This window comes from Mus pahari, chromosome 10 (genome assembly GCF_900095145.1).
Source record: "Mus pahari chromosome 10, PAHARI_EIJ_v1.1, whole genome shotgun sequence".
In the NCBI taxonomy this organism is placed as follows: domain Eukaryota; kingdom Metazoa; phylum Chordata; class Mammalia; order Rodentia; family Muridae; genus Mus; species Mus pahari.
The window spans coordinates 94417761-94444936 of record NC_034599.1 but is presented as its reverse complement, the minus strand read 5'-3'; the positions used below and the strand labels follow the sequence as shown (position 1 = coordinate 94444936).

The window sequence follows — 27176 nt, the reverse complement described above, 5'->3', positions numbered from 1 at the left end:
AGACCCAGGGATGGTTTGTGTGTACATGTTACCCAAGCATGACACCCACATAAAGACCCAGGGATGGTTTGTGTGTACATGTTACCCAAGCATGAGACACAGAAACAGAGATAGCAGGGTCTCATTTGCCATCCAGTCTTGTGGAAACTTGAGGTTCAGTGACAGATGCTGCTTTAAATGAATAGAGTTGTAAAGAGGTAGAAAGCGCATGTCCTCTGGCCAGCACAGCACACATGCACTGTGCCTGCACATCCCTGTGAATGCACCGTTCTCTCCCCACCCCCTAAACACACATACACACACACTCCAGAATAAATTTTAAAAAGAAAAATATACATACAGTCTTAAATACCCAATGGAAAATTATATCCCGTTGATTTATCAAAATCATTGCATTCTTACAGAATATAGATACATGGCTTTTCTACATGGGAATTCTCTGTGTAACTGCCCTGGCTGTCATGGAGCTGTCTTTGTAGACCAAGCAGGCCTCGAACTCACAAAGATCCACCTGCCTCTGTCTTATGTAACACAGGCTGGGCTCATACTCACTAGTGATGACTTAGACCTTCTGACCTTCCTGCTTCCATTTCTCAAGTTGAGGAATTGACAGGTGTGCATTACTACCACACCAGGTGTATGCGGGGCTGAGGGCTGAACCTAAGGCTTTGTATATGCTAGGCAAACACTCCATCAGCAGAGCTATGTTTTGTCCCCTAGGTGTTATTTCTTAAAACACTAAATAGGACAGTGGTTCTCAACCTTTTAATACAGTTCTTTGTGTTATTTCATTGCTATGTCATAACTTATTTTGCTACTGTTATGAACCATAATGTAAATATCTAATATACAGGATATCTAATATGTGACCTCCACAAGCACACAAAGTAGTCCTGACCCACAGGTTGAGAACTGCTAATTTAGGAGCTTAGAACCAGTGACTTAGTTAGGGTTTCTACTGCTGTGATGAAACATCATGACTAAAAAGCAAGTTGGGGAGGAAAAAGTTTATTTGACTTACATTTCCATATTGCTGTTCATCATAGAAGGAAGTCAAGATAAAAACTCAAGCAGGGCAGGAACCTGGGGACAGGAGCTGATGCAGAGGTCATGGAGGGGTGCTGCTTACTGGCTTGCTTCCCATGGTTTGCTCAATCTGCTTCTGATAGAACCCAGGACCACCAGCCCAGGAATGGAACCACTCACAATGGGCTGGGCCTTACATGGAAAATGCCTTATAGCTGGATCTTTTGGAGTCCTCTTCTCCATCAAAGTTCCTTCCTTTCAGATGACTCTAGTTTTTGTGTCAAGTTAACATAAGTCTAGCCAGCATAGCCAGTCTTCTCCCTTTTAACTGATAACCCTTCTTTGTACATGTCCTTCTTGCTTTTTCTGGCCTACACACCCTTCCTCCTAGTAAAATGGAAATATTATCCACTCTACTATCAGTAGAATTAAACTTAGAGGATCCTTCTAATTCCTTCATACCCCTCAAAGGATCTTAGTTGTGTGATATTTGAAAACAAATGATTAGTAAATGCATCCCTGGTCTTAAAATTTCCAACAGTAAATCACATTCTTTCTTTATTGTATTAGGACTGAAGTGGTAAGGGTATGCAAGACACTATCAGTTAGTATACTTCTTTACAGAACTCCTCCCAAGCCAAAGGTTACAGTTACTTCCTATTGTCCCAGTGTGCTTTAGCTGTGTATTCCTAGATTGGTTCTGACTTGTTCAGATACCAAGAAATTGAAGAGCCTTAGGGGAATCTACATCATCTGGATAACACTATAGCGAGAGGAAAAGTAAGACTCCCTCAAAGCTAGTGGCGCACATCTTGAATCCCAGCACTCGGGAGGCAGAGGCAGGCGAATTTCTGAGTTCCAGGCCAGCCTGGTCTACAGAGTAAGTTCCAGGACGGACAGTCAGGACTAATCAGAGAAAAACCCTGTCTCAAAACATCCCTCACACCCCCCCCCCAAGAGAAGTAGCACAAAGAAAGGAAAGACAAGAAAAGTACTAATAGCAGCATACACTAAGAGAGGAAAAAGCACTTGTCTTTGGGGTGGTTTTTGTTCTTATTTAATAAAATTATTTGGAGAATTTTATACATAAGTACTATATTTATATCATTTCTACCCTGCCTCCCAACTTCTCCCGTGTCCCTTCCCTTGGTATTCTCAAAATCTAGAACACGGAACAGGAAAAGATCCTAAGGCCTGAATAGTAGAAACCCCACATCATAGTCTACATAGCACATCCCAGGCCAGCCAGGGCTATAGACAGACTTTCATAAAGACAGACAAACATCACAGGGACTCAGCTTTGTCTACTCCTTTCCCAGTAGCAAAAATCAGAATTTGAACTGAGAATTTTGGGGTTAATTAGAATGTAAAACCAGTAGTAAGATTTAAGAATTTAAAGTTATAGATGATCGGGCTTCTTCAACTCTTCCTTCCTTCTTTCAGCTATCTATCCAGGTAGGTGCCTGGCCCTGAGAAGTCCTCATCTGTAACATGAACTAGAATGTAAAGGGATAAATAATCGGCACGGCCCTTGTCAGAGGCCTCTGTAGTCAGTGAGCTCAGTATTGTTGGCCAAAAACTCCCTAGCAGTCTAGGAAAAAGGCAAGGTGTGAGTGGTGATTAAGAGCAAGCTGTAAACAAACTGGAAGTTAAAAATTAATAGGAAATAGTCTAGCAGAAGAGATATCATATCTAAACAGAGGAAATATATCTGTTGATATTATATTTTTAATATTCTAGGACAGCATGAGTAATGGAGGCTGACTATAGCAAAGCACAGCTTGTGTCTAGTTTGATGTACATGTTTACTGGGAGAGTCACAGCCAGCTTTTAGTTGAGACTGTCTCTGAGAGAGGGTGGACAGAGCAGCACAGCAGTGACGGCCACCACAGTCATATCCATCCATTGAAATGAGCTGCCATCTCTGAGGGAAAGCAGCTTCTGCAGAAGAGGAAAGGAACAGAAAGTCGTGATGGGCAAGTCTGCAGAAAACTGCTCACCTAGTTAGTTGCAGGGCACAAACACTATTCCCATCCCTCTGTGGGAAGTCCTACTGAATGAGTGTACTGTCAGTTACTAAATGCTGTGGGTGCCCTCTAGTGGGAGCGCCTCTTAAAATGCCATGTAAAAGTCAGATTCTGTAAGGAAGGCTCAAGGATGAGTATCTAGGAACACTGAGTGAGTGAGTGATGGTTTGAGTTACCATCCCTAGGAATTGGATTTGAGTTTTTGAAATTTTTTTGTGAATTTCACCCTTCATAGAAAGCAGTTTGAGTATTTTATATAAAATGTTTAAGCCAGGCATAAGGGCTCATGCCTATAATCCCAGCACTTTGAAAGCTGATATAAGAAGATTGCTATGAGCTCCTGCATAGTGTGAACTACAAAATAAGATAAGTAAGTCCAAAAAGTATTGAAGCACAAAGAATAACGGAAGGTGATAATATAGAATTAAAATATTTTGACATAGACATATGCATCCTGGCTTGCTCTGTTAGTGAGAGCTGTATAGAATTTTTATAACTAAAGTTAAATAATGAAGTCATAAGCATAAGGATCTCATTTCCCTGCTGTCAGAATGCCTTTGGGTTGGTTTTAGAACGAGCACCCTTAAATTCTCCCCTCCCCTTACGACCTCTGCACTTCGTGTTGCCTAGATGCTGTGTGACTCTCACACCAGGCATCTGTGCATGCTGCCCTCATGACCACAACACTTCTTTCCTATTTTTCTCTGGAGGAAATCTCACAGGCCTCCTCTGTGCTTTCATGATACCTGTACTCATTACTTAATACCGTGGTGGTTCCACAGTCATATGATTCTATTGAAAACCAAACAATGAACTGTACATTCCTTATAGGGAATAAAACTATCTTATTTTCTTTTATCCAAACCCATTCAAGGCCAGATAAAATATCTGACATACAGTTTACATTCAATAAATGATTAATGAAGGAAAATCAGAAAATCTGGAGTTAATAATTAGATATAGATGATAAGAAATAGAAAACAATTAAATGACTCCAAAGTTTCAAACCCAGAAAACAAAGACTAGTAGCACCTTTTTTCCTATTGTTATTGTTCTGGTTTTTGTTTTCAAGACAAGGTTTCTGTCCTGGAACTAGCTATCCTGGAACTAGTTCTGTAGTCCAGGCTGGCCTCAAACTCACCAAGATTGTCCTAGCTCTGACTCCCAAGTATTGACATTAAAGTCATATGCCACCACTGCCTGCCTTGGCACCACCATTTTTACAAAAAAAAAAAAAAAAAAAATCCAGGAAAATGTAGTTGTTTTGCTTTTTCATTGTTTTGACTCTTCTGTCAGGGTGTATGGAACTATAGTTGGAGGTGAAGAATTCTAGAAACTTAGAACATGTAACAAAGGACTTCCTTCTGAAGCTTGTTCTTTAAAAGTCAAAGTTTGAAAGCCCCCTGTCAGGCTTAAATGAATGGGCCTGCTCCCCTAATAACACATATTTTACATATCAGTTCGTTTTACCCTGTGGTCTCAGTCTCAAAAACATTCCAGAAGAAAGTTCACCATCCTATAATTGACACTCCTGTCGGGGTAACAGTAGTAGGGCACTTGCACAACGCTTCCCCTTGACTTCCCAGCACTGAAAATGAAAAGACAAAGAACATTTGATTCTTAATCTAAATAGCACCCAAGTCAGCCTAAAACGACCAGCCTGTAAATGTGTAGTCGTTGTATGTGCTGAGCACCAGACCTTCCTAACCAGAGTTTCTTTTGTAGGTTGCTAAGTAACCGGCATGATGATGCTGCCAAGTTCATCTGGCTTCTGGCAAAGCCCAGCTGCAGCTATCTAGAACAAGAGGATTTTATCCCTTTACTTCAGGTGATTTTTTTTTTTTACCTTTTAAAAATGGAAATTTATTTTTGGAGTATGAAAGGTGGTTTTTGTTTGTTTCTTTGGCTGGTTGTTTCTAGAATATTTCGTTTGTTAATAATGGCATCTTACTGTATAGCCAGTGCTAACATCAAACTCTTAATCCCAAATGCTAGGATTAAGGTATATGCCACCATATACCTTATGGTGATTTTTTTTGGTGATTTTTTTCATTTTAAAGTGTAACTATACTTGTAAAGTATAACTATAATTTTTCATTCTAAAGTATAACTATGCAATTGAGCTACATACATATAGAGGCCAGATTGCTAAGAATGGTTTTCAAATTGTTTTAGTAGTAAAAAAAATCTTGTTAAATGGAATCTAAAACTGAACTCAGTATAAAATAGACAAAACAGGGCTGTTCCCACTGCATCCAGCCTCCTCTCTAGTCATTCACAGTAAGCATGGAAGCATCTTAGGAAACTTTAGAATTTTAAAAGATAATTTGAAAAATGCTAACATCAATCATAGTTAAAAACTGATCTTATTTGGAAGAGATAAAATCAGCTTTCTTAATGGAGTGACACTGGGTGTATCAACAGTTCTCCAGTGCAAGCCTCGTTGGTCAGGAAGAATTGGCCAACGTAAAATGAACTGAGGTGCAGGGGGTGCGGGGGACAGCATCTTTGTTGTTTGTTTCTAAGAATGAGAAAAACGAGGTTGAGGATCCATGAAGAGAAAGAATATAATCTATATTGTATGAAAATTTTTAAAAATAAGAATCTGGTCAGAAACAAGAAAAGGCTATGAAATAATCAGAATAACTGTCATGAACTCTGTAGTCTTGGAATTCGGTGAATCTTGACTCTTCGGTTTACCCACATATCTAAAACGGCTCTCTGATTTTCCACTAAGATCTATTTGTAGCAGAAGATTAGAATAGGAAAAAGAGCTGTGCATGATGGTGCTTGCTGGGGCCTGCCTATAATCCTAGCACTGGCGACAGCAGGAGGATGTAACCTACACTACTAAACATACCAAGATCTGTCTCAAGAAACTAATGGATGAATGGTGAAATAAGAGAATGGAAACTTGAATCAATCATACTGAGATTTGCAAGGACAGTTGCCACCAGCCCATAAAGGTAGGCAGGAACACAGTAAAAAAGTACTTGTAGGAGAGAAAAAAAAGACACAATGCCTGCATATCAGAGCACTCCAGCCTAGGAATAATTTAAGGGCAATAGGCCTTATTACTAGCACCAGATTTCAGAGAGATTAGTAATTTATATCATGTGCATAGACTTTCTATTTGCTCATCCAGGGAACACATTTGTGTGAGACAATTTGCACTGATGGAACCAAATAAATGAAAACAACAGGACGCTTCTCATTTTTTCTTTTCTGCCTCAGCGATGTTAAAATCTGTTGTTTACAAATGTGTATTCTACATGTAGAAAGGATATGTCTCAGATCTTTATGAATAACTCTCAGAACTGTGTGTTTTGAGATGGAGCATTGGCCCAATGGTTAAAAGCAATATTGCTCTTGCAGAGAACTCAGATTCTATTACCAGCATCCACATGGAAGCTCCTCTTGTGGCCTCTGTGTTCACCAGGCATGTGGTGCACAGATAAACATGCAGGCAAAACACTTATATGCATAAAATAAATCCAAAAATTTTTAAAATAGTTTTTATTTTCTGTCACTTATTTGAGTTTTTTATATTAGCTCTTATTTGCCAGTCTGGAAGAAAATGTTAATTTTCCTAAAGTTCCCTCAGCATGGAGCTGTGCCCCAGATCTGAAACTGGGGGGTCATTACTGAAGTAACAGTGATCCATGGCCAGAAGATCTTTCAAATCCAGAGGTTTTTAGCTTTTTCTGTAAAATGATTCAGTCCCAAAATCTATCCTTTAAGTGTGTGTTTGTGTGTGCAGATGTGCGTGTCTACATGTCTGCATGTGTGTTGTATGTATACTCTGTATTCATTGAAGCTTGAGGAAGACATCCTGCTCAAGCACTCCCCACTTTACTCCTCTGATACAGGATCTCTCATTAAACCTGAGCTCAGCTACTAGCCAGCAAGCTCCACAGATCCTGCTATCTTTGTCACTTACAGGGCTTCGAAAGATGTTCAACAAGGATGCAGATTTAAATAGGAGTGTGTTCAAAAGATGAATTGGAAATACACTAACTATAATCAATAACAGTGTATATTTTTGTTTGTTTTCTTTTGTTTCATTTTGAGACAAGATCTTGCTGTGTAGTCCTGGCTGTTCTGAAACTCACTGTGTAGACTGTTAGTTAGAGTTTTACTTCTGTGAGCAGACACCATGACCAAGGTAACATTTATAAAGACAACATTTAATTGGGGCTGGCTTACAGGTTCAGAGGTGCAGTCCACTATCATCAAGGCAGGAGCATGACCACATCCAGGCAGGCATGGTGCAGGAGGAGCTGAGAGTTCTACATCTTCATCTGAAGGCTGCTAGAAGAAAACTGACTTCCAGGCAGCTAGGAAGAGGGTCTCAAAGTCTATTCCCATAGTAACACACTTCCTCCAACAAGTCCACACCTATTCCAACAAGGCTATATCTCCTAATAGTACCACTCCCTGGGCCAAGCATATTCAAACCACCACATAGATCATGCTGGTCTTGAACTCAGAGATCCTCCTGCCTCTGCCTCCCAAGTGCTTAGATTAAAGGTGTGTGCCACCATGCCTGGCTATAATGTATATTCTGGAAAATTGCTAAAAGTCAGTTTTAAATGTTTTCACCACACATGAAAGAATGAATATTATGACTGCCCTGGGTATTGAGAATACATGATGGTTGAGTGCTCAGCTCTAAACAGGACATTTATACCACCCATCTGAGCCTCAGAAAATATCACGGAAAAAAGAGCAGAAAGAATGTAAGAGCTGGAAGACGGGGAGAAAGACTGTGAAATGTTATCATTTCATGGCACAGCCACTGCAAATATGTTCTCAAGCACTTGCAGTTGTTTGTACCAGGCATACATAAAACTGGCCTATCACCAGCCATGGTTCAGGGAGGGGGATCATGGGGCCCTAACCTTCTGTCCTAATTTTGCCTCTCTGTTGCTATAACAAAACACTAGCCCAAAGCAACTTGGGAAGGAAATTACTAAGAATCTCAAGTATGGAATTGGCTACATTCAAATAGAAGAAAAGTTAAAGTCACAAAGGACTATTTTATAGTCATTTCTATGTCATTTTGGTAGTGGGTTTGGGGCAGAGTGGCTGATGACCTGCAGAGCAACATGCCTAAATTTTGTTCTAATTACTGGAATACACACCTCATCCATGACTTCATCCATGAGAAAGACACAGTGCACTAGGTAGAACACAGAATACAAGAGTCAGCCCCAACTGACACTGACAAATGGAAGACCTAACTCAGAGCCAGCTGATAACACCAGTGGCTGCTTTCCAACAAAGAAAGATGCCTGCAACTCTCTCTTCCCCTGTTTCTGTAGGAAAGAATTTCACATGGTTAAAGCTGGATCAATTTGAGTCACAAAACAAATCATATATTGCCTGTGTGGTGCACTAGAAAGGGACACAGCATCACCTTGTGGTTATTCCTGATGAAAATATATGAACTTAATCCAGTTGAAGAAATCTTAAGACAAAGCCAAACTGAGAGATGTATCTTACCAGAATTCACTAAAAGCACCACAGTCATGAAAGCAGGAAAGAAGCATCACAGGTCGGAGACCAGAGAGACCAGAAAAACTAGATACAGTAGATAAAGGGACAAAAAAGGAAAGGGATGAAATCTGAATCAGGTCTGTTGTTCAGTCCTGTACAGATGTTCATTTCCTAGTTTTGATCATTGTTCTGTGCTTTGTGTGTTACTATCTTTGGAAGGTGGAAGGAAAACGTAGAAAGTTTCTCTTTTTTTTTTTTTTTTTTTTTTCAAGACAGGGTTTCTCTGTATAGCCCTGGCTGTCCTGGAACTCACTCTGTAGGCCAGGCTGGCCTCGAACTCAGAAATCCGCCTGTCTCTGCCTCCCAAGTGCTGGGATTAAAGGTATGTGCCACCACGCCCGGCAAGTTTTTCTATTTTTTATATTTATATTTTTCACAATTCATCTGAAAATTTAAAACTATTTCCAAATTTACAAAACTACAAGCAGTAAAATCCAGTGTTAAGCTGTTTTGATAGAAATTAATAGATATGTCTGTTTGGGCATTGCAGTTGCCCATGGCAGTTAATTTAGGAGTAACTATTTCTAATAGTCTTTAGGGTCAAAATGCTTTAAAACTCCAATTAGACAATAAAAAAGCTTTCACCGTCTTATCTAATAATCCCCACAAGAACAAGATAATAGATTTTAAGATAAACAAAATCTTAAAAACAAATTTGTCCACGTAATTTTCTTCTGTAGATCAGTCAAGCCTTATCTGTAGAGCCTTTGTGTCCTGTAGAGCCTTTGTGTCTTGTCTCTTCTCTCTCCCTGTAGGAGTACAAGTATGCTCGCACACCTGGCTACAGTGGTGCAGAAAACAGGCTGCTGGCCAGTAGCATGGTTCTGCCGCTTTTCCCCACAAAGTTTCATGCCCCTAGATTAAGAAAGAAAATCATGGGCTGGCGAGATGGCTCAGCGGGTAAGAGCACTGACTGCTCTTCCAGAGGTCCTGAGTTCAAATCCCAGCAACCACATGGTGGCTCATAACCACCCATAATGAGATCTGGCACCCTCTTCTGGTTTGTCTGAAGTCAGCTACAGTGTACTTATGTATAATAATAAATAAATCTTAAAACAACAACAACAACCACAACCTTTTAAAAGAAAAAGAGAAAGAAAATCATTTTTGTTGTCTCTGTCATAACTCGAAGTAAATCCTACTGTGATTTGTGGGCTGGCTTTTCAGACAGCCTTTACTGTGTTAGGGTTGCAGAGCATACATACCTCTAAAGCATTTGACTTATGAATCACTAAATACAGGTCATTTAAATGGTTTATATTTAAGCATACTGTGTGCATGTAGAAAATCATTATTATAAACATGCTTATAATAAGGAATTGATTAAATTTTCAGTGTAATATGCAATATTCCAGAATAGAAGATTTGCTCAACTCTCAGCCTATTCCATAATAAGGAATTTTTTGGAGGAGGAGGTTTTGTTTGGCTTGGTTTTGATTTTTTATGTTTGTTAACTTAGTTTTGATTTCCATTTCTTTAAGGATGTGGTAGATACCCACCCTGGCCTCACCTTCCTGAAAGATGCTCCAGAATTCCATTCCCGCTACATCACCACGGTAGGATGAGTACTGACTTGTAGTAAAAGAGCTTAAGTCACATCTTTATTGTTAGCTAGTACCCAGGCTTTCACATTGTTGTACAAAAGATAATTGGGTCTATAATGATTATTTTAAATGGAAATAAGGTAAAAAGTGAAAATAAGTGGGTAACTTTTTATTTGTATTCATAACCCTTCACATGTGGGTCAATACTTAAAAGAAGTCTGTGATATAAAATTGCACTAATATCTATCTGTTATTATAAGGCATAGATTTACTCTTTTTTGAGATTTATTTTTATTTGTATGGGTATTTTGCCTCCACATATGTCTGCATTCATATGCATGTGGTGCCTGCGGAGGCTGAGAGAAGTCATCAGATTCCCTAGAACTGGAGCTACAGGACTGTCGTGAGGTGCCATGTGGGTGCTGGGGATCAAACCTGGGTCCTCTGCAAAAGCAGCCAGAGTTCTTAACTTCTAATCCACCTCTCTACCCAGTGTCTTCACTGTTACAGATTCTCATATTTGGTCAGCTTCAGCATTTCTAAGTAATACTGAAAATAATTATCAACAGTTTATCTCTTCCCCCCCCCCCAAAAAAAAGATGTCTCTAGACCCTATTATTGTGTCTAGAGATAATAAGTAGCTATGTGTAAACAGAACAAGCCATATGGGAATCTAAAACAACACGCTCACAATTCCAGTGTGTGTGGTGCTCACACTCCTTGTTTGGCAGCTGGTCTGATGTGATGAGCACAGGTCATCAGAAGTGAGAGCGTGCAGGCCAGCAGTGCAGTCTCTGCCCAAATAACCCTAGGACCATCTGGGGCTAAGGTATTCAAAACACGAGCTAAAGGCACACTTCATATTCATAGACACACTAAAGTGAGACAGCCTTTGCCAGTAGCTTACTTAGACAACTCCGGTAAATAGGGCAATCTCCTCGGGAGAATTCTGTCATTCTGAGAATGTAGTTCTAATGTAACAAATGGCTACTATGTTGTTGAGTATTTCCCCCTATTGGAATGTCTGTCTTTGCTTTTCTGTTGTTGCTCTTTTGATGCTGAAACAAAACACTTGGTAAGATTTTGGCCTGTAAGAGAGCTCAGCAGCTAGACATGGTGGTGTCTGTCTTTAAGCCAAGCACTCAGGCGGCAGAGACTAATGAATTTCCATGAATTTGGAGGCCATCCAGGTCTACATAGCAAGCTCCAGAACAACCCCAGAACTATATAGAGAGACCCTGTCTCCAAAACAAGCAAACAAAAGAGACTTAGCAGCCTAGCAGGCAAGCCTAGCTACCCAAGACATGGTAGAAAAAGAGAACCAACTCCCAGAAGTTATTCTCTGGCCTCCACACTTATGCCATGGAATATACACACACACAGCATGTGTGAGAGAGGGGGGGTGGGGAGGGAGAGGGAGGCGGGAGGGAGAGGGAGAGAGATAAAGAGTTAAAGAGTTAAATTTTAAAATAAATAAAATGTAACATTCTTTCTAAGCCAGAAGGTGGTGTCACTCTTTTAGCAAACTATCTCAGAAGTTAGTTTTGCTCCCTAGCTATTCTGTACTAGCAGGTATAGCAGGTGTCTCCCCGCAATCCCCAGAGTACTTCCTCACTGGGATAACTTCTGATTGGTCTTTCTGCTTCTACCATCACTGCCCATACAGACTAGTCTTTCCAAAACAGTTACCCTTTAAAAGTTCAAGTCAGGGGCAAAAGAGATGGCTCCACAGTTAAGAGCATTGACTGTTCTTCCAGAGGTCCTGAGTTCAATTCCCAGCAACCACATGGTGGCTCACAACCATCTGTACTGGAATTTGATGCCCTCTTCTAGTGCATCTGAAGACAGCTACAGTGTACTCATATACATAAAATAAATAAATAAATAAATAAATAAATAAATAAATAAATAAATCTTTTTAAAAAAGAGACAAGTCAGATCACATGACTCCTCTGCTCCAACCTTTCTGTAGTTTCTCATCTAACTTGGAATAAAACTTACAATCGTTGTCAGTCCTCCACTGTCTCCCTCATACCTGTGCAGTTTTGTTCACTAATATTTTATAACTAGCATGCAAAGTAATGTTTCATTATAGACTTCTCAGAGAAAGTTGTTTTGATTGAATCTCCTATCCTTCTGGCTCTCTTGCTCTCTATGACCCCCACTTTGTGCCTTCCATTTGACCCCTCTGTTTTCATGAAGTGTGCTGTGTGGTCCTCCTCCCCACTTCAACGCCTCTCTTCCCCTCTGTAGTCCTGCTTCATGTTTCATAGCCCATGCCCACACTCAAGCCTCCCTCACAAATACCAACATTAAAAACTAGGCTGCTGGAGCTGGAGGGATGGCCCTGGAGCTGGAGAGATGGCCCTGGAGCTGGAGGGATGGCCCTGGAGCTGGAGGGATGGCCCAGCAGCTAAGAGCTCTTGATGCTCTTGCAAAGGACCTGGGATCAGTTTCTAGCATCCACATGGCAGCCCTACCATTTGTAAGGCCACTTCTGTGGGACTTGGTCCCCCTTTTCTGACCTCTGTAGCACTGCATGTACATGGTATACTTACATACAGGCTGGCAAAACACTCATACACATAAAATAAAGATAAATAAACCTTTAAACACTAGGATCTATATAGGAAAAATACGTGCAGTATTTGTCTTTCTGAGTCTGGCTTAACTCACTTAATACAATAGCTTCCAGATGCATCTATTTTCTTGTGAATTTCATTCTCCTTACAGCTAAATAAAATTCCTTTGTGTATATATATTTTTTCATTGTTCACTCATTTATTGATAAACATCTAAGCTGGTCTCATTTCCTTGTTAGTGGAAGACTGTATCATTAAACATAGATTATGTGTATCTTAGTAGTAGAATACAGAGACCTTTAGGTAAATGTCCAGGAATGTGGTACAGATGAGTCATGTAATTTCTATATAAGTTCTATTTTTTAAAGTTTTTAAAGCCTTCCATACTGATTTCCATAATTGCTGTACTAGTTCCCACCCCTACAAGCTGTAATAAAGGCGACTCTCCCCTACATTCTCATCAGCATTTTATGTCATCTCCTTTAAAACAAAACTGTACATGTCTTAGTTCCTGTTCTACCGCGGTGGTGAATCACCATGATGAAGGCAACATGTAGAAGGAAGACTTTAATTGGGGCATCGCTTATAGTTTCAGAGTGTTAATCCCCGACCAGGAGGCTGGCAGACAGCACTAGAGCAGCAGTAGCTGAGATCTTACATCTGAGCCACAGGATGGAGGCAAAGAGATAGAGACTGTCTCCTGTGGGCCTCTGACACTTCAAAACCCTCCTCCAGAGAAAGACTTATCTAATGAGGCCACAGCTTCTAATCCTTCCTAAACAATTCATTCACTGGGGACTGAGGGCCAGTCTTATTCAAACCACTACAATGTATATGGTATACATGTATGTTTACATGTTTGCCAGAATATGGGCTCATGTACACCTACAGTGGCCAGAAGAGGGACTGGATTCCCTTCAGTTGTAAGCCACCTGACATGGGTGCTAGGATCTATCTAAACCTGGGATATCAAGAAGAACAGCACATCTTAACCACTGAGCCATCTCTCTGGCTAGTTTTCTTTTTGTCTGTTTTTTTGATGATAACTCTTCTAGCTGGGATATGATAGAATCACAAAATAGTTTTAATTTGCATTTCCCTGGAGACTAAGAGAACACTTAGTTGAGCACTTTTTAAAATTTTTGTTGGTTATTTGTATATTTTTTTCAACCTTTATTGGGGTGAGGGAAATTGTTACAAAGGATAGATTCTAATATGAAGAACACAGGAATTTTTCACTGTTTTTGAAAGTGAAGCCAGGCATGGTGGATGGTTCATGCTTACAATCCTAGCACTGAAGAATCACAATCAGGTGCAAGACCAGATTTGGCTGTAGAATGAGTTCCAGGCCGGCCTGGGCTACTGAGCGAGATCCTGGTTCAAATCATAATAATGAAGGAGGAGAAAAGGAAAGGAACATAATGGTGAATCATGCCTTGAAATAGATTTCTGGTGGAGTGAGCATAATGTTTTGTTCTTGGATAATTTCAGAGATCATATACCATGTATTCAATAATATTCATCATCCTTCATCCTCTTTGTCCTCCCTCCCACTCCTGCTTAACCGCCTTCCCCTCTAACTTCCTTGTCTCTCTGTTGTTTTGGGGACGCATTGAGTTCAACTGGGGTTGGTTGCAGTAGCATGGGAGGAAGTTATTTAGTAGAGCATGGGCAGCTAACTTATCAGTGGCTACATCACTGAAGAAAAAAGATTCACATCTCTTCAGCCAAGCATTGACTGCCAATAGCATTGAGAAAGAGGTGGAGCCTCAGTGACCCTTTCCTTATGCATAAAGAAGTGTTGATGGACCCAGTATTGTGTAAGACTTGTGCAGATAACTACATCTCTGAGTGTTATTGGTTGCAATGGCCCTTGCATGATGCCATGTCCAGAAGACAGCAGTCCTCCCATCCACTGGTTCTTACATTCCTTCCACCCCTCTTCCTCATTGTTTCTTTGGCCTTGGAAAGGGTAATACAGATGTCTTGTTTGAGTCAACGCACTCAAACATTTTCAGCATTTTTACCAGTTGAATCTATTTACCACCACCCAGTGTAAATAGAAGCTTCTTTGAACAAAGCTGAGAACAGCACAGTCTCTGGTATAAACATGAATGTTTAGAAAGATGACATATGTCCAATTACAAAACAACAGTAGATTCTCCACTAAGGTCTGTAACCTCCCATGCATGGGCTTTTGATCAAGTATCAGACATAAATTTCATCCTGTGAATTGGGCCTCAAATGTAATAAAAAAATTAATATTACTATTACCTGGTATTTTTGGTGTGTGTGTCTATGTGTATGTGTCTATGTGTGTGTGTGTATGTCTATGTATGTTTGTGTGTGTCTGTGTCTATGTGTGTGTGCATCTGCGTGTGTGCGTCTGTGTGTGTCTCTGTCTCTGTCTCTGTCTGTCTCTGTCTGTCTCTCTGTCTGTCTCTGTCTGTCTCTCTGTCTCTCTCTCTGTCTCTCTGTCTGTCTGTCTGTCTGTCTGTCTGTCTCTCTCTCTCTCTCTCTCTCTCTCTCTCTGTGTGTGTGTGTGTGTGTGTGTGTGTGTGTGTGTGTGTGTGTAGATCTATACAGGCCAGAAATCTACCAAAGTATCTTCCTCTGTCATTTCCCACTTTATGTTTTGAGGCAGACTCTCTGGGCCTAGAGATCACTGATTAGCTGGACTGCCTGGCCAGCAAACCCTAGGGATCCACCTTTCTCTGCCCCAATTCCAGAGCTAGGGTTTCAGGCATGCACCAGCCACCATGGTCAGCTATGTGTGACTGCTGGCAATCTGAAGTCAGGTCCTCATGCTTGTCTGAGCCATCTCCCCAGCCTTGTGTTTCTTCTTCTGAGAACTTCTGTTCTTTTCATTGTCCTATTTATTGACTGTCAGCTTGTGAGTTTGGGAGGTTCATTTTTGTAATTTTTATAAGATCTTAACTTGCCTTATCTGAAGTATGACTGATAAAGGTTTTTCTCCCATTCCAAAGGGTTCTGTTCACTTGCTGTGTAATAACTCTCAAACTTTGTATCAAAATCCATTTATTAATTCTTAAGGCTATTTCCTGTGCTATTGGGGTTTTGTTTTGGTTTGGTTTTTTGGGGGGTGTTTCTTTGGTTTTGGGGGGGTTGTTTGTTTTTGTTTTTGTTTTTGTTTTTCGAAACAGGGTTTCTCTGTATAGCCCTGGCTATCCTGGAGCTCACTTTGTAGACCGGGCTGGCCTTGAACTCAGAAATCCGCCTGCCTCTGCCTCCCGAGTGCTGGGATTAAAGGTGTGCACCACCACACCCAGCTCGCTATTGGAGTTTTGTATAGAAATTCTTTCTTTGTTTTCTCTCTCATAGTTTAATCATTTCAGGATTTAAATTAAGGTCCTTGGTTCACTTGAAATTAGCTCTCTCTCCACATGTTTAAGGAGGGTGTGTGTGTGTGTGTGTGTGTGTGTGTGTGTGTGTGTGTACGCATGCGCACATGTGTGTAAAACAGAGTTCTAGTTTCATTCATCTATGGGTGATTATCCAGTTTGCCAGCAGTGTATTGAACAGTGTATGGTTTTGATATTTTTGTCCAAAATTAGGTGTGTCTATAGATATATGGGTTTACTTGGGGGAGGAGGTTCTATGTTGTTTCACTGGCTGGTTTTTGGTTTCATGCTAGTATATTGCTGCTTCTGTCACTATGACTTTGGAGTATAGTGTGAGGTTAAGAATGTGTATTATCATTGGCATTGTTCTTTCTGCTTAGGATTGCTTGGGTTTCCATATGAATTTTGGGATGATTGCTTTCTAGTTCTGTGAAGAATGCCATTGAAAAGGATTGCATTGAATCTGTAGCTATTTTCACAATATTAATTTTGCCAATTCAGAAGCATAAAAGGTCATTCTCTTATCTGATGCCTTTTGTTTCTTTGAGTATCTTAAATGTTTTTGTTTTGTTTGGTTGTTTTGTTTTTGGTAGAGATCTTTTACCCTCTTAGATTTATTCCTATATATTTTATTGGGGGCACTATCTTGAATGGGATATTTTTTCTAATTTCTTTCTCAGCAAGTTTGTTATTGTATTCATAAAAGGTATTGATTTTTATATGTTGATTCTGTCTTATAACTGACTGAGTATATTTATTACATCTAGGAGTTTTCTGGTGGAGTGGAAGAATCTTGTCATCTGCAAATAAAGAATTTTACCTCTTCCTTTCCTGACTTTATCCCTTTTATGTCTTCCTCTTTTCTTACAGCTCTAGCTTAGTCTTGGAAAAGGGGAAAGAGTGAACATTCTTGTCTTGTTCTAGATGTTTAGAGAAAATGCTATCATTTTTTTCTTGCCAGTATAATGTTGCCTTAAAGATATGTCACACAGTAGCTTTATTATTTGGGAGTATGTTCCATTTATTTTTAATTTCTGCAGTACTTTTATCATTAAGGCTTGTTTAGCTTGTCACATTCCTGTTCTGCATCTATCAAGATGACCATGTGTTTCTGTCTGTATGTATAGTTATGTGGTGAAATATACTTATTGATTTGCTTATGTGGCCCAGCCTTGCTTGATGATATTCCCTCTCTCCTCCCCATGACCGGGCAAGCCCATTTCTATGTCAGACGCTTTGTCCTTCCTCTTCCCTGACACAGAATGTCCTTCTACACATTTCCATCCACATTCACACTTACTTCCAGGTACTTGCTTAGATAGCCTCTGAACACTTACTTTCTGCTTTATTTTTTAACTCTTTGCTGATATTTAATGTTTTTGCTTATTGTCTGTCTCCTCTGTAATATAAGCTACATGAGAACAGGGACTTTATTTGCATATTTTACTTATTGGACCCCAGTACTCAAATATGTTACTTAATAGATGCACATTAAATATTTATTAAGTAAAAGAAATAGTCCTATTTTTAAATATTTTTTGAGACTAGACAAATATTCTGCAACTAAGTGATATTCCTGGCCCATGAAAATATTCTTACTTAAGAAGTCTATATTCATGAGATGGCTCAGCAGTTAAAGGTGGTTGCCACCAAGTGTGATGACTAAAATTCCGTTTCTCAGAAACTACATGGAAGAAGGATATAACTAACTACCACAGGTTGTTCTCTGGCCCCCACATGTGGGTGCATGCAAACATGCACACAAACACTCGTTTTTTTTAAAAGAACTCCTCATTAATTCTGCCAATCCAAGGGGAATTATTGATTTTTGGTCATTGGCTGTTCTGTAAGTGTAGGGCACATTAGCAGCATAATTTAAGTTTTTCCAGTGTTTTCTTATAATCCCAAGGATTTCAGAGGCTGAAGCAAAAGGATCTGAAGTTTGGGACCAGCCTGGGCTATGGGTCAAGGTCCTGTCTCAAAAAAAAAAATCTCAGAAATGATGTTTTATTTAGAATTTATTCACAGAAAAGAGGTTAATGAACAGAAAGGTGAAGAGATAAGTGTTCTTCATTCCTTCTAGTTTGCTATTTTTTGACATGAGCCTATAGCAGTCTATGGTCTTCTAGCAACTAGTGTCTACAAAGTTTATGATTTTTATCCCACTTTTTAGGAAATTCTACTAGCTTAATAATTGTTGGACAAAGATAAAACTATACAAATAAAAAATTAAAAACTAAAAGGTAAGAACTATACTAGTCACTCAAAGAATATAATTAACTATCTCTACTGTTGTCATTTTCATGGTATTTGCATATTGTTGCTTATAGGTATGAAATGCATACTTTTATGTTAGTATTATGCTTTTTCTTTAATGTAGAAAAATGAATCTATTACTCAGAAGTAGGCACTAAACTGGAAAATATTTGTAACAGTAAAATAGCATCATAAAGAGTATCAAGAGCCGGGCGTGGTGGCACACGCCTTTAATCCCAGCACTTGGGAGGCAGAGGCAGGCGGGTTTCTGAGTTCAAGGTCAGCCTGGTCTACAGAGTAAGTTCCAGGACTGCCAGGGCTACACAGAGAAACCCTGTCTCAAAAAACCACAAAGGGGGGGGGGGAGGGAATCAAGACTTGCTTGGAAGTACATGATATGAATCTGTAATACTAAGATAACAAAATAACTGTACTGTGGTAATTTTACACCATCCATATAACAATAAAGGGCTGGAAATGTGTGGGGCTCAGTGGTGAGCACTTGTCTGACATGCAAAGTGTCCAAGAGCCACAAAACATGTCAAAGCAAAAACATAGCAATGAGCATCTGAAAACAGAACTTTGTATTGGTTGCCTGTTCCTTCCAAAGCCCTTTCTATTAGGAAATCTAGCCAAATAGTAGCATGAAGTTGCTGAAATTTTAGTATGTATTTTGTACAAGTGAGGTTTTTCTAGAACAATTGCAACATACTCTTTAGTATGAAATTGATTAATTGTATTCTTGGGCATGGAAGTGACCAAACTAAAGAAACACCCTACTCATAGCAAAACCAGTAAAGATCATAATTAACAAATCATAAAGGTCTGTGATTTAAGAATATACATTCTGTTTTGGTAACTATTTTGTCAGTGTTTTTAAGACTAGAAAGAACATCAGCTAGGTAAGAAAGTACTCCAAAAGTCAGCCCATATTCCTTATTTCCCAAAAAAGTTACCAACTGAAAAGACAAGCTGTTTTGACAGTGAATGAAAATAAAAATATGAACACCAACAAATTATAGCCTTTGAATTACAGTTTTACATGCTGGGCCAAGAGATTGTTAGTGACTAAATGTTCTGCTTAAGTATGCCAACATATGCCAGCACTTGAAAAAGGAGGTGGCCCATTTACGTTTTTACAGTGAACAATGGGCCTTCAAAGAGTTCTCCGTGGCCCTGACACCAGCAGGGAAACTATTCTGAGGCTCACACAGATGGTGTCTCAGTGGTTTACTCGGTTCTCACTTGGCCTGAATCTATCACTTTAATCTAAAATTACTAAGCTGTGCAGTAGCTACTTCTCACCATTGAGAGAGAGCTTTAAACTTGTTCCCCTTTTTTCTCGACATAGAAAGAAATCAATTTTTAGAAACATTGTGTAGTTGTCCAAATTATTTAGAAAGCCTGAGAAGAAATTTCAAGGCTCTGACAGTCAAAGAATGAATTGGTGATCCACTCACTATGACTTCCCAGGTAGAAGAGCCAGGCTTCCATTGCTTGACAGTGTTTATCTGCACTCATCACCTGTAGTTAGAATTCTTTGTTAATTACTCTCTTTATTTCATCTACTTTCAAAAACAACATGTACTAGAGCCAAGCATTTCCTATCCTGGCAGCCTGTGTCATGAATTAGTTTCTGTCTTCATATATACAAAGAAGGGGACTGACACATGATTCAACTTCTCTGTCAACCTGACTAGAGGTCTTGATGAAAGATGTCAGTTTTATTCTTCTCACTAGTAGTAAAGAATGATTCTTGCTATTTTTTACATTTCAAATTTGTGACAAAGTTGTTAAAACAGCAAGTAAAATGGAGAGCCAGCTGCTACATGCTTTCACCACTAGATGGTAGCCCTACTTCAGTAATGAAGAAACAATACATCTGCTATGAAGCTGAGCCTCAGAATGTGGCGACTGGGGAGATGGAAGACATAAGTGTGTTATTTTACACTGCTAACAAAGCAGCTTAGCAAAGACTCACAACAGAACACACCTAACACACTTAAGTGTTTCTTTTTTAATTTTAGATATGTGACTGCTTTGCCTACATGTATGCCTGGTGTCACAGAGGCCAGAAGAGGGCATCAGATCCCCAGGATGAGATGGTTGTGAGCCATCTTGTGGGTGCTGGGAACCAAACTTAGGTCCTCTGCAAGTGTTCTTAATCACTGAGCCTTCTCTTTATCACATAGAACTTTTAAATTCCTAAAAATTTAAAATTCTGCCAAAAGGTAGAAAAACAGATGGAAAAATATCTCCATAGTTAACAGCATGTACTGCTCTTCCAAAGGACCAGAGTTTGGTCCCAGAACCCACGTGGGCAGCTCACATCTGTAACTCCAGCTCCAGGGAAATCCACTGCCCTCTTCTGAATTCCATGGGAACCCACTTATATGTAGGTGCATATATTCACATCTATGCATAAACATAATTAATTTTTTAAAAAGTAGAAAGGAGCCGGACAGTGGTGGCACACACCTTTAATCCCAGCACTTGGGAGGCAGAGGCAGGCGGATTTCTGAGTTTGAGGCCAGCCTGGTCTACAAAGTGAGTTCTAGGACAGACAGGGCTATACAGAGAAACCCTGTCTCGAAAAACCAAAAAAAAAAAAAAAAAAAAAAAAAAAAAAAAAAAAAAAAAAAAAAAAAAAGTAGAAAGGAGAGACAACTAATGAACTAATGCAGATCAAGGTTTTATAATATTTTGCTTCCATAGATAATATACACACTTTAAGTTTTATAGTCTAAATCAAGAAATAAATTTATACAAAACTCTAGTGATACTGAACAATAAAAATTGTATGTATATATTGATAGTGACTTTGAGGACCAGGCCAGCAAGGTGGTTCAGCCATTAAAGGTACCTACCACTAAGCCTGATGACCTCAGTTCAAGTTCTGGACTAACTAGGTAGAGATAACCAAATACCAAAAGTTATTCTCTGACCTTCACACTTGTGCCAGGGCATGTGTATGCAGAGTCAGGTGTGAGTTTCATCCCATGGAGTAGCCTTTTGACCAATCTTGTTTTTAAAAAAGTACTTGGTTGCTCCTATACCATTTGTGCCATTATTGTACTAGTATATCTTGCAGGCAAGCTACTGTTACAGGTGACCAGGTTTTGTAGCTAGAAAATATTGATGATTATCCTTCTCTGGTAACTTGCAGATTACATTCCAGTACCATGAAATCTAGTCAGCAGGAGTGAGGCTTCTGGTTAACACCAGCTTTACTTTTCTGTGTTTGATAGCATATGTAAGTACTGTCTTCAGCAATAGGGCCATGAGGCTGTGCAGAATAACACTTACAATATCCTGGGATATTTGGAGATTTCCACAGGGCCAACGACTTAACAAAATGTAACTCAGCTCTAGTTCTGGCAGTTTATTTAACTTGGTAACTAAGATGTCTAGTCAGGGCATTGTGTCATATATGTATATATTTTAGAATATTTATAAGTAGTATGTTGCCATATCGTTTTTATATGTCCTTTAGTGTTAGTTGTACCTCCCTGTATTCCTTCCTTTACCATCCTTCTTTCTATTTAATTTTCCTATTTCTAGTTTCTCCTTTGTCTCTGCATACCAATATATCTTATTTCTCCTTCCTTTAGAGAACCTTTCCTCCCTGCTAGTCCTTTATTCAATACCTGACCTCTGTAGTTTTTCAGATTGCAGCATACACATTGAAGGCTTAAAAGCTAACATCCACATATAAGAGAAAACATACAATATTTGTCTCTTTGGATCTGAGTTACCTCACTCAGGGATTTTTTTTTTCTAGCTCCATCCATTTATCTGATAATTTCGTAACTTAATTTTTTTTAAAGATTTATTTATTTATTATATGTAAGTACACTGTAGCTGTTTTCAGACACATAAAAAGAGGTCATATGATCACATTATAGATGGTTGTAAGCCAACATGTGGTTTCTGGGAGTTGAATTCAGGACCTCCGGAAGAGCAGTCAGTGCTCTTTTTTTTTTTTTTTTAAAGATTTATTTATTTATTATATGTAAATACACTGTAGCTGTCTTCAGACACTCCAGAAGAGGGCGTCAGATCTTGTTACGGATGGTTGTGAGCCACCATGTGGTTGCTGGGATTTGAACTCCGGACCTTCGGAAGAGCAGTCGGGTGCTCTTACCCACTGAGCCATCTCACCAGCCTCCGTAACTTAATTTTAACAGCTAAATAGTATTGTATTGTGTAAATGTAGCACATTTCCATTACTCACTCATCAGTTGATGAGCATGTTGACTGTTTTCAATTTCTGGCTCATATGACTAGAGCAACAGTGAGCATGGATGAGCAAGTGTCTCTGTAGTGGGATGTAAAGTCCTTTGGATAGATACCCAAGCCTAGTGGAGCTGGATATTGAGGTAGAATGAACCCAGCTTCCCGAGAAACTGCCACACTGATTTCCATGGTGGCTTTACTAGCTTGTACTCCCACCAGCAATGAATAGATGTTCCCTTTCCCTACATCCCTGCCAGCATGTGTTGTCATGTGTTCCTTTGATCTTGGCCATTCTGACTATGGTAAGATGAAATCTCTAAGCAGGCTTAATTTGCATTAATCTGATGGCTGAAAATGTTGAACATATCTTTAAATGTTCCTCTACAATTTGTGTTTCCTCTTTTAAGAATTCTCTGCTTAGTTCTGTACCACATTTTTTATTTGGGTTGTTTTCTTGTTGTTCTGTAATTTTGGTTCTTTATTTTAGGTATTAATCCTCTATCAGATGTATAATTGGTAAAGATCTTTTCCCACTTTGTAGGATGCTGCTTTCCCCAAATGACACTGCCCTTTGCCGTACACAAGCTTCTTAGCTTCATGTATTTCCTTTTATTATTTCTGATATCAGTGCCTGTGCTATCAGTGTCTTGTTAAGAAAGTTCTTTCCTGAGCTGGGCATGGTGGCGCACGCCTTTAATCCCAGCACTTGGGAGGCAGAGGCAGGCGGATTTCTGAGTTCGAGGCCAGCCTGGTCTGGAAAGAAGGAAGTTCTTTCCTGTGACAATTGGTTCAAGTATATGCCCCAGTTTCATTTTATCAGATTCAGGATATCTGGTCTTATGATGAGGTACTTGACCTTTAAATCGAGATTTGGACAGGATGATAAATATGGATCTGATTTATTCTTCCACATGTAACCATCCAGTTTACCCAACACCAGTTATTGAAGATGTCTTTTTTTCCAGTGTGTTTTTTTGGCTTTTTGTCAAAATCAGATGTACAAAAGTGAGTCTGGATCTTCAAGTCCATTGATCAACATGTCTGTTTTTATGACAGTACCACGCTGTTTATCACTATAGTTCTGTAGAATGAACTGGAATCGGAGACAGTGTATACCTCCAGAAATTTTTTTATTATTCAGAATTGTTTAAGCTATCCTGGATTTTTAATCTTTCCACATGAAGTTTAAATAAATTTCTGTGAAGAATTTTGTTGGAATTTTGATGGGGATTGACTCTGTAGAATGCTTTTGATAAAAATGACCATTTTTCAATAATAATCCTACCAATCCATGAGCATGGGAGATTTTTCCATCTTTTGGTCTCTTCAGCTTATTTTGTCAACGGCTTAAAGTTTTTATTACTCAAGTCTAACTTGCTTAATTAGAGTTATCCCCCAAAAAATTGTTAGGCTATTGTAAAAGATAGTTGATTTCTCTCTTAGATAGTCACTTTATATAGAAAGGCTACTGATTTTTTTGTGTGTCAGCTTTGTATCCTGATACTTTGCTGGAAGTGTTTATGAAATGTAGAAGTTTGAGAATCTTTTTATGTATTTATCATCTGCAAATGAAGATATTTTGATTTCTTCCTTTCCTATTTGCATTCCCTTTATTTAGCTGTCTTACTGGTCTTGCTAAGTACTATATTGAATAAGGAAGAAGAGAGTGAATATCCTTGTCTTGCTCTTGGTTTTAATAGAATTTGAGTTTCTGTTTAGGTTGATATTGGCTGTAGTGTTGCCTTTATTACATATGTCTCTTGCATTCGTAGTCTCTCCAGAACTTCTATCATGAAGGAATGCTGCATTTCTTTTCTGCATCTAATGAGATGATCATGTGGTTCTTATCTTTCAATCTATCTGGTGAATTATGTGTACTGATTTACATATGTTGAATCACCCCTGTATCTCTGGAATGAAGCCAACTTGATCATGGTGGAAACTATTTTTGGTGTATTCTTGGATTTAAATTGCAAGTAATTTATTTAGAATCTTTGCATCAACATTCATAAGGGATGTTGATCTATATAACTTTTTGGGTCTTTGTATGGTTTAGGTATCAGGGTAATAGTGGCCTTATAAAAAGAATTGTAATATGCTCTCCCAGTGTCTATTTTTGCAGAATGAGGAATATTGCTTTTAATTCTTCTTTGAAGGTCTCACAGAATTCTATGCTGAATCAATCTGGCCCTGGACTTCACTTCCCCATTTCTGCCCCCAGTTGAAAGTCTTTAATTTCTCAAGAGAACATGGAGTTATGGGTCTCTTTAAATTGCTTACTTGGTATTGATTCTTTTAAGTTTCTTGGTTTGGTGCAGTATAGATCTGTAAAGTTTATCCTTATGATTCTCTGAACTTCTTCAGTGTCTGTTCTAATGTCCACCTTTTTCATTCTCAGTTTTATTAATTTGGACATTCTCCTTCAGTCTTTCAGTTGCTTTGGCTAAGGCTTTTTCTGTTTGCTGATTTTTTTTTCCTCAAAGAACCAACTCTTTGCTTCATTAATTTGTATTTTTATTTGTTTTATTACATTGACTTCATTCCTGAATTTGGTTATTTCTTACCCCATCTACTACTCTTTTGGGGTATTATTTCTTCTTGTTGCTCTAGGGCTTTCAGTGTGTTACTGAATTATTCAGATCTCTCCAGGCTTTCTTTTTTTAATGTAAGCACTTTTTTTTTTTTTTTTTTGGTTGTTTGAGACAAGAGTTTCTCTGTATAGCCCTGGCTGTCCTGGAACTCACTCTATAGACCAGGCTGGCTTCAAACTCTAGAAATCCCCCTGCCTCTGCCTCCCAAGTGCTGGGATTAAAGGCATGCACCGCCACCACCTGGCCTACTTAGTACATTTCTTTTGTTGAAATCCAGCTTTAATCCATGGTGGTCAAGGAGAAGGCTGGATGTTACTTCAGTTTTCTTCTATCTGTTGAGACTTGCTTCGTATCTAAGTATGTGATCAATTTTGGAGACAGTTCCATAAGCTATTGAGAAGAAAGTATATTCTTTTGTGTTTGAGTGAAATATTCAGTAAGTGTCTACAATATCCCTTTGATTTGTGACATTATTTAGCTCCAGTATTTCTGTTTAGTTTGTGTGTGGATGACCTTTGTTGGCAAGAGTTGGGTATTGAAGTCACCCACTATCACTATAAAGATCAATATGTGATTTTTAGTGTTTCTTTTATGAAGTTGGGTCCTGTGATTGGCACATAAATGTTTAGAATTTTAATATCCTCTTGATTCTTTTCCTTTAATGAGTGACTGTTTCCTATCTCTTCTGATTAGTTTTAGTTTGAAGTCTAGTTTGTTAGTAAAATGCTTTACCTGCTTGCTTCTTGTGTTGGGATCTACTCATCTAGTCTTCAGACATTTGTTTGAAGAGTTTCTTGTTATCAATATTTGGTCTTATCTTTGTTGGGTAAATGCTATGTTCTTTGGCTACTGTTGCCTTCTCTAGATCCTGGGCAAGTGTGATGACTGTGGGGTCCCTGGTAGAAACTGTTCCTGGGTCATCCTCTGACAGAAAGGAATAGAGATGGGACAGGAGGAAAGGCTGAGAGGGTTGCAGAGAAAGAGCTAAGCTAGGCCCCAAATACAACTTTAATAAGCAAAATAATGTTCTTTAGAATCAGGCCAGTTTAACAGCCATCCTCTGACTTTCCGATTATTAAGCTAACACAAGTAGAATCCCCCTACCTTGTTACCTTACCAAACATACACAGCCCAATGAGCACTACTTGAATAAGCAGTCCCTGTGTAATTGAGACACAGTAGGAGTCATACAAGTGGTTAGGAAATGAAAACTTGAATGGGGATTTTTTTTCTCTTACAGAGGCAAATTTATACGATGTAGGGCTAAAACACATAGTTTTATTTTTTATTCAAAATTGCAATTAACATCAAAAGTAGTTGTTTAAATTAGTACTACAGATATTCATAATCTGGCCTTCAGTATGGTAGTAGAGATCTTAACTTGTCTTTTAATTGATTTTGTTTTCCTTTTGAAACTAGGTTGTTCAGAGAATATTCTACACAGTCAACAGATCTTGGAGTGGAAAAATTACTTCAACGGAGTTAAGAAAAAGCAACTTTTTGCAAGTATGCCTCTCATATAAAGATATATAAGGGCCAATTTAATAATTTTACATAACAATTTTTTTCTTACTCTGTTGCAAAGTTCTAAGTATTACTTCTTCCAGGCTATAAGCACTTATCAGTTACTCATGTGGGAGAAGGGCTGTCAAAGTAAAAATAATATGGGCTATCTGCTTGAAGGTATCCACTGTGAAACAAAAACTGAAATGCACATCTACACCTGAATTGTCAGATGTACATGAAAGATGCAGAAGAAGCTCAGAAGGATCAACATATGATTTTCACCTTGGAGAATATCAGTTTAGCAAGCTAAAAATCTCAATAGGAAGGGGCTTCCAGGAAGCAGCAACAGAACAAGCCAGAGCCAGAAGCAGAAATGTCCCTCCTGTTCAAGAATTTCCAACTAGTGGGAGTGGCCGGGGCTCCCGTAATAGTAACTAGGTTGGAAAAGTGGGCTTGCCAAAGAAATGGAAGTATATAGACTTGATTC

The 27176-nt window shown here is 39.0% G+C and overlaps 1 protein-coding gene across 2 annotated transcripts in view; it reads left to right on the top strand.

Moving 5' to 3' along the window:
* The window catches only part of Ppp2r3a (protein phosphatase 2 regulatory subunit B''alpha), a 133182-nt gene that overhangs the window by 66139 nt on the left and 39867 nt on the right, over nt 1–27176 (top strand). For both annotated transcript variants that reach the window (XM_021206420.2, XM_021206421.2), the window contains 3 exons: nt 4779–4881; nt 10094–10168; nt 26603–26689. In XM_021206420.2, coding sequence (XP_021062079.1) covers nt 4779–4881; nt 10094–10168; nt 26603–26689 — 265 coding nt within the window. The remainder of the gene's footprint in view (nt 1–4778; nt 4882–10093; nt 10169–26602; nt 26690–27176) is intronic.